Source organism: Budorcas taxicolor, chromosome 1 (assembly GCF_023091745.1).
Source record: "Budorcas taxicolor isolate Tak-1 chromosome 1, Takin1.1, whole genome shotgun sequence".
NCBI classification, from domain to species: domain Eukaryota; kingdom Metazoa; phylum Chordata; class Mammalia; order Artiodactyla; family Bovidae; genus Budorcas; species Budorcas taxicolor.
The window spans coordinates 98,528,289-98,542,407 of NC_068910.1; the positions used below are offsets into that span (position 1 = coordinate 98,528,289).

A 14,119-nucleotide genomic window follows, 5' to 3' on the forward strand; every position below is an offset into this window, starting at 1 on the left:
ATGTTTGCCTTGCATATAACTGTAAAATGTTACTTACATGATGAAAGGATCTCATTGAATACAAATATTGATATATAATCAGTACTGTTCTGTTTTATATACACTACTGCATGTAATCATATTATATCAATATTGATGTCAAGAAATAAAGCTAGATTTTAAACTTAATTTATTATCAGAAGTTTCAATCATCTACAAAAATAGAAAACATCATAAACATTATGCATTTCAAGATTATATTAAAAGGAATCTCAACAACTGATCTGTTTTGATAATTTTGAGAAAAGGTAATCACCTAAAAATAAAGTTATTATAAGACATTAAAATTTTCATTAATGAAATTTCACTTGATGAAAACGAAAGAGGAGAGTGAAAAAGTTGGCTTAAAACACAACATTCAGAATTAGAAAGGCTATGACCAAACTTTCGTTCAGTTCAGTTCAGTCACTCAGTTGTGTTCAACTCTTTGTGACCCCATGAACTGCAGCATGCCAGGCCTCCCTGTCCATCACCAACTCCCGGAGTCCACCCAAACCAATGTCCATCGAGTCGGTGATGCCATCCAACCATCTCATTCTGTCGTCCCCTTCTCCTTCTGCCCTCAATCTTTCCCAGTATCAGGGTCTTTTGAAATGAGTCAGCTCTTCGCATGAGGTGGCTAAAGTATTGGAGATTCAGCTTCAAGGTTAGTCCTTTCAAAGAACACCCAGAACTGATCTCCTTTAGGATGGACTGGTTGGATTTCCTTGTAGTCCAAGGGACTCTCAAGAGTCTTCTCCAACACCACAGTTCAAAAGCATCAATTCTTTGGTGCTCAGCTTTCTTTAGAGTCCAACTCTCACGTCCATACATGACCACTGGAAAGACCATAGCCTTAGCTAGATGGCCCATTGTTGGCAAAGTAATGTCTCTGCTTTTGAATATGCTATCTAGGTTGGTCATAACTTTCCTTCCAAGGAGTAAGTGTCTTTTAATTTCATGGCTGCAATCATATCCGCAGTGATTTTGGAGCCCAGAAAAATAAAGTCAGCTACTGTTTCCACAGTTTCCCCATCTATTTGCCATTAAGTGATGGGACCGGATGCCATGATCATCTTAGTTTTATAAATGTTGATCTTTAAGCTAACCTTTTCACTCTCCTCTTTCACTTTCATCAAAAGGCTCTTTAGTTCCTATTCACTTTCTGCCATAAGAGTGGTGTCATCTGCATATATGAGGTTATTGATACTTCTCCCAACAATCTTGATTCCAGCTTGTGTTTCCTCCAGCCCAGCGTTTCTCATGATGTACTCTGCCTAGAAGTTAAGTTAGCAGGGTGACAATATACAGCCTTGATGTAATCCTTTTCCTATTTAGAACCAGTCTGTTGTTCCATGTCCAGTTCTAACTATTACTTCCTGACCTGCATATGGGTTTCTCAAGAGGCAGGTTAGGTGGTCTGGTATTCCCATCTCTTTCAGAATTTTCCAGTTTATTGTGATCCACACAGTCAAAGGCTTTAGCATAGTCAATAAAGCAGAAATAGATGTTTTCCTGGAACTCCCTTGCTTTTTCGATGATCCAGTGGATGTTGGCAATTTGATCTCTGGTTCCTCTGCCTTTTCTAAAATCAGCTTGAACATCTGGAAGTTCACGGTTCACATATTGCTGAAGCCTGGCTTGGAGAATTTTAATCATTACTTCACTACTGTGTGAGATGAGTGCTATTGTGCGGTAGTTTGAGCATTCTTTCAGTTTGCCTTTCTTTGGGACTGGAATGAAGACTGACCTTTCCCAGTCCTGTGGCCACTGCTGAGTTTTCCAAATTTGTTTGCATATTGAGTGCAGCACTTTCACAGCATCATTTTTCAGGAATTGAAATAGCTCAACTGGAATTCCATCACCTCCACTAGCTTTGTTTGTAGTGATGCTTCCTAAGGCCCACTTGATTTCACATTCCAGGATGTCTGGCTCCAGGTGAGTGATCACTCTATCATGAATATCTGGGTCAGGAAGATCTTTTCTGTACAGTTCTTCTGTGTATTCTTGCCACCTCTTCTTATTATCTTCTGCTCCTGTTAGGTTCCTACCATTTCTGTTCTTTATTGAGCCCATCTTTGCATGAAATGTTCCCTTGGTATCTTTAATTTTGTTGAAGAGATCTCTAGTCTTTCCCGTTCTATTGTTTTCCTCTATTTCTTTGCACAGATCACTGAGGAAGGGTTTCTTATCTCTCCTTGCTATTCTTTGGAACTTTGCACTCAAATGGGTATATCTTTCCTTTTCTCCTTTGCTTTTTGCTTCCCTTCTTTTCACAGCTATTTGTAAGGCTGTATTAAAAAGCAGAGACATGACTTCGCCAATAAAAGTCCATCTAGTCAAAGCTATGGTTTTTCTAGTAGTCATGTATGGATGTGAGAATTGGACTCTAAAGAAAGCTGAGCACTGAACAATTGATGCTTTTGAACTATGGTTTTGGAGAAGACTCTTGAGAGTTCCTTGGACCACAAGGAGATCCAACCAGTCCACCCTAAAGGAAATCAGTCCTGAATATTCATTAGAAGGACTGATGCTAAAGCTGAAACTCCAATACTTTGGCCACCTGATGCAAAGAACTGACTCATAGGAAAAGTCCCTGACTCTGGGAAAGATTGAAGGCAGGAGGAGAAAGGGACGACAGAGAGTGAGATGGTTGGATAGCATCACCGACAAGATGGACATGAGTTTGCATAAGCTCTGGGAGTTAATGATGGATATGGAGCCCTGGTGTGCTGCAGTTCATGGGGTAGCAAAGACTCAGACCTGATTGAGCGACTGAACGAACTGATTACACTTAAGTATTAACAACAGTTCTTAAATACTGTGAACTATCAAGTGTTCAAATAGGGATCCAAAGTAATCTGTATGTGTCATTTTTTCGTTTTGTCTCTTAAGTTTCCCCTTAAATTGGTATTTTTATCTCTAATATCTTTTTCCTAAATGAACAAATACTAAAATGTCTTGCATGTGGTTTCCATATTCAAGGTTAGACTAACTGCATTGACTTAATGCATTTTTTGTTCCTCGTGTGCACTGGACATTGGAAGTTCTATGTAGAGTCACAATTGCATCCAGATTTGGTTATATTGCAAAAAAATATTTCTTAAATGGTATTGTGTACTTCCAAGAATCTGATAGTCTTCATTTTAATGATGTTAACTTTATGTATTACTATGTATCTGCCTAAAGCTTGCATATAAAAACTTTTTTAAGATTGTAGAATGGTGGTTTTTGAGTTATATTATTTCCTCTTTATTTACTGACTGGGAGAGTAGTGTGAGGAGAAGTTTCCACTCATTAAATATTTGATTGCTCTTGAATATATCTCTTTTAGCAAGCATTTCTTTCTCAAGCATCATTTTTACACATTTTTCCACTGTGAAATGTGTGTAGTTATTGAGAAAGAAAAACTTGTGACAGCGATTAGATAAAGTCACACTTTTTCAAGTTTTCAGATTCTATTGAGTCTTAGAAGAAAATTCTCATGTTTAGATGATGTTAGTTGATAGCTAAGAAAAATGTTATTTTAAATAAATCTCAAGTGATTAGTATAAAAATATGTTTAACTTTGTTCTGGATAGTTAGTGAAGAAGGGAGAGATGTGGGTGGATATCTAGCTCTGAAATGCAATTATTTTAATTTCTATATCTTTAAAAGACTATAATAAGGTGGTAAGTGTCTGATGAATCAGATGTAGTACTTTTTAAATCAGTGTGATTTCCTCCTTTGTAAAAAGGAATAAAACTCACCTGTTATTGGTTCACATTACATTGCTATACTATATCTAATTATTGCATTTTGATATAGTGGATATGGGGGCTTCCCCAGTGGCTCAGCTGATAAGGAACCTGTCTACCAAAGCAAAAGATGCAAGAGACGTGGGTTCAGTCCCTGGGTCAGACATATCCTCTGGAGAAAGAAATAGCAACCTGCTCCAGTATTCTTGCAGGGGAAATTCCATGGACAGAGGAGTCTGGCGGGCTGCAGTCCACAGGGTGGCAAAGAGTTGGACACAACTGAGCACATGCACACACACACAGTGGATTTTAAAATATACATGCTCAGCATACTGTTTTTGGTTGTAATTTTACTACCAAATAGATTTGTGAGCTAGAAAAAGTCACGTCTCTTCTTCCCAGTTTTGTAATATTTTGGATCTCTTAGTTTTCACTTGGAAGTAATGTAATATATTCTCTCTTATTTTTGTAGTTTGCTCATATGTCTATAAGAGGAACTTTCTTATTTTAAAAATTATACTGTGCAGTGTCTTTCAATGACAATGGGATTTTGTTTGTTTTGTTTTGTCTAATTATATCTTGGGCAGGGAAAAACATAATGTATCTGAGTATGAAGTTACAGATGTCAAGAACCTCTGTCTCCTTGGAAAGTCAAAGCACTTGCTAAGTTTATTGCTTCTCTATTAAGAAACAATTCCCTAACTATAAATTTGTTTATGGAAGGAGGAATAAAAGAAAAAAAAAAACCACTGGGTAAAATACTATGGTATTTTTTAAAGGCTACATAATATTAGAATAAAAAGATCCATAATATTTTAGTGTTTTCTTCTGTGAATAAATTCCAGTAATATCTTTGCTATTTACTAAATGTTTTATTGCTAAGGAACCTTCGTAAAACACTTCTAAAGGCAACTACTAATCTAGTATGTTCTATATTATTCAGACATTGCAAACACTAACAAACATATCACCATTTTGTTATGACATTAATCTTAAAATTAGAATAGAAATTAAAGAATAAAGAAAATGTGACTAGGTCATACAAATTTTGAGGTAAGTAAAATTCATCTAATGTCCTCTGAGAATGCCCATTTCCCTATTTCTTGTTCCTATGACTCATTTTGAGAATCACTGTTTTAGATTCACCAATTTTCTGCAGAATTATTAGTGATATCTTTCAAATAGACAGTTGATTAATTCAATGAACTAATTAATTTGTGACAATGAATTAATTGTATTTTTACTTTTTGATCATCTGTATTGGGGATTTTGAAGATAAACCTCATTAATATAATACCTAATATTCATTAACTATTCAGCATCTATATGTAAATAACTCTGATGTTTCAATCATTATCACATGATTTTTCTTCAAAAAATACATACACAAATTTTCTCATTATTAATATAATTATTAGCAGTTACAAATTTAATATTATAACTAATCATCTCTGAAAAACAATGTGAACAACCATAATGTTATAGTTATAACTTGCTTTTATCATAAAGGTGAAGAAATGTTAATGTTATATCTAAAATTTTCTCTGGTAAAAGTACCTTTACTTCCTTTCTTTTCATTTTAACTGTGAACCACTAAAATTGTATTTTTTAAATAATTTCAGTCACTTTTGGGTAGTGTAGTATGTGCACTTTACAATTGACTTATAATTGGACTGTGCTGACAATGGAAAGTCTTACAAGTATTGAACATGACATTTATGACAGTCTTGCTGTCATCTTGGCTTCTTTTATTGAATATGCAGAGAATTATAATTGGGCTAACAAGCCTGGTAGCCTGGCCTCTTTCCAATTATATTAACCAGCCTAGTCTAGTATTAGCTGCCTGAACACACACAGAAACAAACATTGAGCTTTTGTTTTTCTTTCCTTTTTATTTTGTTACCTAACCAATAATCTAAGAATAAAACCACCTGCTTTCCTGTAATGTTTGACAACTTTAAATAATTTATCTTGGTCCCACTGAGAAATGTAAAGATTGCCTTCTCTATTTTTATGTCACTAATTTTTAATAAAAAGCTGATTTTTTGTGAAAGATTAGTTGTATCTGTTAACATATTTGGTACTGTAGCCTCAAAAATTTCTAAAGTCTTTTGGCAATTTTACTTTCAATTTGTGCTAAAAATGTTAAGTGATGAATTTGAATGTGATATAAAATTTCTTTTCACATGAACAATTCAATATACTGATACATTGAAATATTTTCTTTGAAATTTAGTCAAAGAATATTTTTTTTTATAATCTAACAGTAAGTCCTTCAGGTTTGTGTAATCTTTGAAACAACACAATTTAATTGAAAAGCAAATATTAAAAAAAGTTAAATGAAATAGCTTGTGGTTTAAAAGGTCTGAGACCATCCCAGTGTAGCAGTTATTTGGAGCACTAGATTCTGTACTTTTGTTTGCTTCTTTTGCTGTCTTCCTCTTATTTTAGAGCATATAATATAGTTGCATATTTTTATCTCAACTTCCTCTACAGTTCCATCAGCAATATTTAATGTATTCTTCTTTGTCAGTGGTTAACTGGATAGAAATATTTATATGAAACCAACCTGGGAATCTGTCCAATGGAAGCAAAACCCCAGTATGGTATATAAGGGATATGACACAGATTTGTGTTTTGCAGCTTTGTTATTAGCAGTAAAAACAAGCAAAAAACCTAAAGGCAACCTGATTTACTATAAATAGGGAAATAGTCCTATACTTCATACACATTATAGGAAAATATGCAACTATTAAAATTAGTGAATTAAAACTCTGTGTGTTAATCTGAAAAAATGTTCAAAAAGCAGACTGCAAAAGAATTATGTATAATATGATCTTGTTTTTGGAAACAAAATACACAAAGTATATATGTTATGTTTTTTGTAAGAATAGCAAAAGTGAAAGTCTCTCAGTCGTGTCCGACTCTTTGCAAACCCATGGACTATAGAGTCTATGGAACTCTCATGGCCAGAATACTGGAGTACATAGCCTTTCCCTTCTCCAGGGTGTCTTCCTAACCCAAGGATCAAACCTAGGTCTCCTGCATTGCAGGCATGAATCTTTACCAACTGAGCTATTAGGGAAGCCAAAAATAGTGAGGTTTTTGGCGACTAAGTAAGCATTGAATAAATGCAAATGGTCTGCCCTTGCTTTTTACCCAAATGTTATGAGTTGCACTTTAATTGTTAAATAACATGAAATATATCTAAACTATACTGGTATTTTAATTGAATTATTAACTAAAGTTTAGTTAAAAAGGACAGAGAAAGAAAGATACACAGTTCTTAGAAAGAATTCTGTGTCTTGCAGCATTGCTACTTACAGTCTGTGGCTCTTATCTAGTTTACTCTTTCTTTTCCAAAGACTTTAATCATATATTAACAAAATATGACCAACTGTCATTTTCTTCATTATAAGTCCTAGTCATCTGAAGTGTGTTCATCATGTAATCATAAATGTATCATTTAAGACTTTAAGTAATAGTGATAACAAATCTCTTTTTCTTGTTAGACACTATCTAATATACTAATATGCTTGTTCTCTTCTTGTGCAATCTTTTCTTGGTACCAGCGGCTGCTTCAAAGAATAAAGTTAAAGGTGAGCTACTGAGTGACTTTCCATTCTGCATGATTCACCATGTTTGTTTTCTGCTCAGTCTTCTGCATCCTCTTAAATAATAGAGCCAATTCTGTTCATGACAATACCAGTTCTGTGTGTAGATACTTGTAAATTTCTACAAATATATATTATTTTAATTATTTAGTTTCTGACATGTGCCTGTGTTTGCATGATTGTGTACTTATTTTCTTGTTTTATTTTCCACTTTATTCCGAGTGGAATAAGGTGCTTTTATGCCCAACATTTTGCCTGTTGACTTTAGTTTCCTTGATAAAATTGTGAATTGGAAAAATGCAGCATAAAGTAAAGCTGATGGAAAGTCTCAGAATTGAACGTGCCTTTATAGAATTATGTGAAAAGAAAATTTTATCCTTTAAAAATTGAATATTATGAACTCCAATTTTCTATTTATGGCTTTTCTTCTATTTCCTAGTTATATAAAGTTTTCATTTGCTAGAATCCTGAAAATACATTTTCATGAGAGAGGATGTGCTTGCCTAATACCAGAATGTCTCCCTGAGAGAAAAATAATTTTGGCTTGATGTATCAAAGTCTTTATGAGTTTTAAATAATTCAAATGTGTGTGTATATATATATATATATATACACATATATGTACATATAAAATACTATGTCATAAGTTTATAACTTGTGTGTTTCAATTTTATGTTCTCTAGAACAATCTATACATTTAAAAAATGTTTTCTCCTTCCTATATTTCTAATATATAATATTTTTCCTCTTTTATTTATTTTTATTTAGCAACACTGTATTAACCTTATTAGTCATACATTTGTTATTTTAAGTTTTCTCATCCACAGACTGTGAAAACAAATAATTCAAAAAGTTGTTGCTAGGATTAAGTAAAATATGTAAAACAACTCAGAAATTTCCTGATGCTACAAGCATTTAAACAATGCAAGCTTTTTCTGTCTATTCTTTGTGAGGGATTTCTGACTCTTCATCATTCCATATTGCCCTGCCTAATATTTTCTCCTGTGTTCTCAGGAGGAATGACCAGAGGGTTTTGTCTCTTTCTTAGCTTGTTGTATTCAGACTTTTTTTTTTTTTTTTTAATTTTAGTTGGAGGCTAATTACTTTACAATATTGCAGTGGTTTTTGCCAGACATTGACATGAATCAGCCATGAATGTACATATGTTCCCCATCCAGAACCCCCCTCCCACCTCTCTTGCATCCCATCCCTCTGGGTCATCCCACTGCACCAACCCTGAATACCCTGTCTCATGCACATGGACTGGCGATCTGTTTCCCATATGATAATATACATGTTTCAATGTATTCTCTCAGATCATCCCACTCTCGCCTTCTCCCATAGAGTCCAAAAGACTGTTCTATACATCTGTGTCTCTTTTGCTGTCTCACATATAGGGGTATCATTACTATCTTTCTAAATTTCAAATATATGTGTTAGAATACTGTATTCGTGTTTTCTTTCTGACTTACTTCACTCTGTATGATAGGCTCCAGTTTCATCCACATCATTAGAACTAATTCAAATGTGTTCTTTTTAATGGATGAGAAATATTCCATTGTGTATATGTACCACAGCTTTCTTATCCATTTGTCTGCTGATGAACATCTAGGTCTCCTTCCATGTCCTGGCTATTATAAACAGTGCTGCGATGAACATTGGGGTACAAGTGTCTCTTTCAATTCTGGTTTCCTCGGTTTATGTGCCTAGCAGTGGGATTGCTGGGTCATATGGCAGTTCTATTTCCAGTTTTTTAAGGAATCTCCACACTGTTTTCCATAGTGGCTGTACTAGTTTGCATTCCCACCAACAGTATAAGATGGTTCCCTTTTCTCCTCACCCTCTCCAGCATTTATTGTTTGTAGATTTTTGGATAGCAGCCATTCTGACCTTTATGAAATGGTACCTCATTGTGGTTTTGATTTGCATTTTTCTGATAATGAGTGATATTGAGCACTTTTTCATGTGTTTGTTAGCCATCTGTATGTCTTTTTTGGAGAATTGTCTGTTTAGTTCTTTGGCCCACTTTTTTTAAAAAATTTTTATTTTTACTTTATTTTACTTTACAATACTGTATTGGTTTTGCCATACATTGACATGAATCCACCATGGGTGTACATGCGATCCCAAACATGAACCCCGGCTGGTGCACAGGGATGGCCCACTTTTTGATTGGGTAGTTTATTTTTCTGGAATTGAGCAGCAGGAGTTGCTTGTATATTTTTGAGATTAATTCTTTGTCAGTTGCTTAATTTGTTATTATCTTCTCCCATTGTGAAGGCTGTCTTTTCAATTTGCTTAGAGTTTCCTTCGTTGTGCAAAAGCTTTTAAGTTTAATTAGGTCCCATTCGTTTATTTTTGTTTTTATTCCCATTACTCTGGGAGGTGTGCCTGCTGTGATTTATGTCGGAGAGTGTTTTGGTTATGTTTTCCTCTAGGAGTTTTATAGTTTCTGGTCTTATATTTAGATCCTTAATCCATTTTGAGTTTATTTTTGTGTGTGGTGTTAGAAAGTGTTCTTGTTTCATTCTTTTACAAGTGGCTGACCAGTTTTCCCAGCACTGCTTGTTACAGAGATTGTCTTTTCTCCATTGTATATTCTTTCCTCCTTTGTCAAAGATAAGGTGTCCATAGGTGCGTGGATTTATCTCTGGGCTTTCTATTTTTTTTTCATTGATCTATATTTCTGTCTTTGTGCCAGTACCATACTGTCTTGATGACTGTAGACTGTAGCTTTGTAGTATAGCCTGAAGTCAGGCAGGTTGGTTCCTCCCGTTCCATTCTTCTTTCTCAAGATTGCTTTGGCTATTCACGCTTTTTTGTACTTCCATACAAACAATTGTGAAACTATTTTTTCTTGTTCTGTGAAAAATACCGTTGGTAGCTTGATTGGAATTGCATTGAATCTACAGATCGCTTTGGGTATACTCATTTTCACTTTATTGATTCTTCTGATCCTTCAATATGGTATATTTCTCTGTCTATTTGTGTCCTCTTTGAATTCTTTCATCAGTGTTTTATAGTTTTCTATATATAGGTCTTTTGTTTCTTTAGGTAGATTTATTCCTAAGTATTTTATTCTTTTTGTTGCAATGGTGAATGGAATTATTTCCTTTATTTCTCTTTCTGTTTTCTCATTGTTATTATATGGGAATGCAAGGGATTTCTGTGTGTTAATTTCATATCCTGCAACTTTACTATATTCATTGATTAGGTCTAGTAATTTTCTGGTGGAGTCTTTAGGGTTTTCTATGTAGAGGATCATGTCATCTGCAAACAGTGAGAATTTTAGTTCTTCTTTTCCACTTTGGTTTCCTTTTACTTCTTTTTCTGCTCTGATTGTTGTGGCCAAAACTTCCAAAACTATGTCGAATAGTAGTGATGAGAGTGGGCACCCTTGTCTTGTTCCTAACTTTAGAGGAAATGCTTTCAGTTTTTCACCATTGAGGATAATGTTTGCTGTGCGTTTGTCATATATAGCTTTTATTATGTTGAGGTATGTTACTTCTATTCCTGCTTTCTGGTGTGTGTGTGTGTGTTTTTGTTTTTATTTTTTTTTAATCATAATCATAAATGGATGCTGAATTTTGTCAACAGCTTTCTCTGCATTTATTGAGATAATCATATGGTTTATCTTTCAATTTGTTAATGTAGTGTATTACATTGATTGATTTGCAGATATTAAAGAATCTTTGCATCCCTGGGATAAAGCCCACTTGGTCATGATGTATGATCTTTTTAATATGTTTTTGGATTCTGTTTGCTAGAATTTTGTTAAGGACTTTTGCATCTATGTTCATCAGTGATATTGGCCTGTAGTTTTCTGTTTTTGTGGCATCTTTGTCTGGTTTTGGTATTAGGGTGATGGTGGCCTTATAGAATGAGTTTGGAAGTTTACCTTCCTCTGCAATTTTCTGGAAGTGTTTGAGTAGGATAGGTGTTAGCTCTTCTCTAAATTTTTGGTAGTTTTCAGCTGTGAAGCTGTCTGGTCCTGGGCTTTTGTTTGCTAGATTTCTGATTACAGTTTCGATTTCCATGCTTGTGATGGGTCTGTTAAGATTTTCTGTCTCTTCCTGGTTCAGTTTTGGAAAGTTATACTTGTCTAAGAGTTTGTCCATTTCTTCCAAATTGTCCACTTTATTGGCATATAGTTGCTGATAATAGTTTCTTATTATCCTTTGTATTTCTGTGTTGTCTATTGTGATTTCTCCATTTTCATTTCTAATTTTGTTGATTTGATTTTTCCCTCTTTGTTTCTTGATGAGTCTGACTAATGTTTGTCAATTTTATTTATCTTATCAAAGAACCAGCTTTTAGCTTTGTTGATTTTTGTTATGGTCTCTTTTGTTTCTTTTGCATTTATTTCTGTTCTAATTTTTAAGATTTCTTTTCTTTTACTAACCCTATGGTTCTTCATTTCTTCCTTTTCTAATTGCTATAGATGTAGAGTTAGGCTATTTATTTGACTTTTTCCTTGTTTCCTGAAGTAAGCCTGTATTGCTATGAACCTTCCTTTAGCAATGCTTTTATGGTGTCCCATAGGTTTTGGGTTGTTGTGTTTTCATTTTCATTCGTTTCTATGCATATTTTGATTTCTTTTTTATTTCTTCTGTGATTTGCTGGTTATTCAGAAGCATGTTGTTTAGCCTCCATATGTTGGAATTTTTAATAGTTTTTTTTTTTTTTTCCCTGTAATTGACATCTAATTTTATTGTCTTGTGGTCAGAAAAGATGATTGGAATGAATTCAATTTTTTTTTTTTAATTTACCAAGGCTAGATTTATGGCCCAGGATGTGATCTATCCTGGAGAAGGTTCTGTGTGCATGTGAGAAAAAGGTGAAATTCATTGTTTTGGTGTGAAATGTCCTATAGCTATCAATTAGGTCTAACTGCTCCATTGTATCATTTAAAGTGTGTGTTTACTTGTTAATTTTCTGTTTAGTTGATCTGTCCATAGGTGTGAGTGGCATATTAAAGTCTCCCACTATTATTGTGTTATTGTTAATTTCCTCTTTCATACTTGTCAACATTTGCCTAACATATTGTGGTGCTGCTATGTTGGGTGCATATATATTTATAATTGTTATATCTTCTTGGATTGATCCTTTGATCATTATGTAGCATCCATCTTTGTCTCTTTTCACAGCCTTTATTTTAAAGTCTATTTTATCTGATATGAGTATTGCTACTCCTGCTTTCTTTTGGTCTCCATTTGTGTGAAGAATCTTTTTCCAGCCCTTCACTTTTAGTCTGTATGTGTCCCTTGTTTTGAAGTGGGTCTCTTGTAGACAGAATATATAGGGGTCTTGTTCTTGTATCCATTCAGCCAGTCTTTGTCTTTTGGTTGGAGCATTCAAACCATTTAAATTTAAGGTAATTATTGATAAGTATGATCCTGTTGCCACTTACTTTGTTGTTTTGGGTTCGAGTTTATACACCCTTTCTGTGTTTCCTGTCTAGAGATGATCCTTTGGGCTTTAGTTGAAGAGCTGTTTGGTGGTGCTGATTTCTCTCAGATTTTGCTTGTCTGTAAAAATTTTGAATTCTCTTTCATATCTGAATGAGATCGTTGCTGGGTACAGTAATCTGGGTGGTAGGTTTTTCTCTTTCATCACTTTAAGTATGTCTTGCCAATCCCTCTGGCCTGAAGAGTTTCTATTGAAAGATCAGCTGTTATCCTTATAGGAATCCCCTTGTGTGTTATTTGTTGTTTTTCCCTTGCTGCTTTTAATATTTGTTCTTTGTGTTTGATCTTTGTTAATTTGATTAATATGTGTCTTAAGGTGTTTCGCCTTGGGTTTATCCTGTTTGGGACTCTCTCTGTTTCTTGGACTTGGGTGACTGTTTCCTTCCCCATTTTGGGGAAGTTTTCAATTATTATCTCCTCAAGTATTTTCTCATGGCCTTTCTTTTTGTCTTCTTCTTCTTGGACTCCTATGATTCGAATGTTGGGGTGTTTAACATTGTCCCCGAGGTCCCTGAAGTTGTCCTCATTTCTTTTAATTCTTTTTCCTTTTTTCCTTTCTGCTTCATTTATTTCTATCATTCTATCGTCTATCTCACTTATCCTATTTTATGCCAACGTTATTCTACTGTTGGTTCCCTCCAGAGTGCTTTTGATATCATTTATTTCATTGTTTATTATCGATTAACTTTTTTATTTCTTCTAGATCCTTGTTAAAAATTTCTTGCATCTTCTCAATCCTTGTCTCCAGGCTATTTATCTGTAACTCCATTTTTTTTTTTCCAAGATTTTAGATCATTCTTAGGCAATGGCAACCCACTCCAGTACTCTTGCTTGGGATATCCCATGGACGGAAGAGCCTGGTAGGCTGTAGTCCATGGGGTCGTGAAGAGTTGGACAGGACTGAGCAACTTCACTTTCACTTTTCAGTTTCATGCACTGGAGAAGGAAATGGTAACCCACTCCAATATGCTTGCCTGGAGAATCCCTGGTATGGGAGCCTGGTGGGCCACCTTCCATGGGGTCGCACAGAGTCAGACACGACTGACGTGACTTAGCACAGCATAGCATACTATCATTAATCTGAATTCTTTTTCAGGTAGACTCCCTATCTTCTCCTCTTTGGTTTGGTGAGCATTTATCATGTTTCTTTACCTGATGAGTATTTCTCTGCCTTTTCATCTTGTTTAGATTGCTATTTTTGGGGTGGTTTTTCTGTATTCTGGCAGTTTGTGGTTCTTCTTTATTGTGAAGATTCCTCCCTGTGGGTGGGGTTGGATGAGTG

The 14,119-nt window shown here is 34.6% G+C and overlaps 1 protein-coding gene across 1 annotated transcript in view; it reads left to right on the forward strand.

Annotated features, from left to right (window-relative positions):
- The first annotated feature begins 7,287 nt into the window (after positions 1-7,287).
- The window catches only part of CADM2 (cell adhesion molecule 2), a 391,593-nt gene continuing 384,761 nt past the window's right edge, over positions 7,288-14,119 (forward strand). Inside the window, exon 1 of the mRNA XM_052638191.1 lies at positions 7,288-7,354. Coding sequence (XP_052494151.1) covers positions 7,288-7,354 — 67 coding nt within the window. The remainder of the gene's footprint in view (positions 7,355-14,119) is intronic.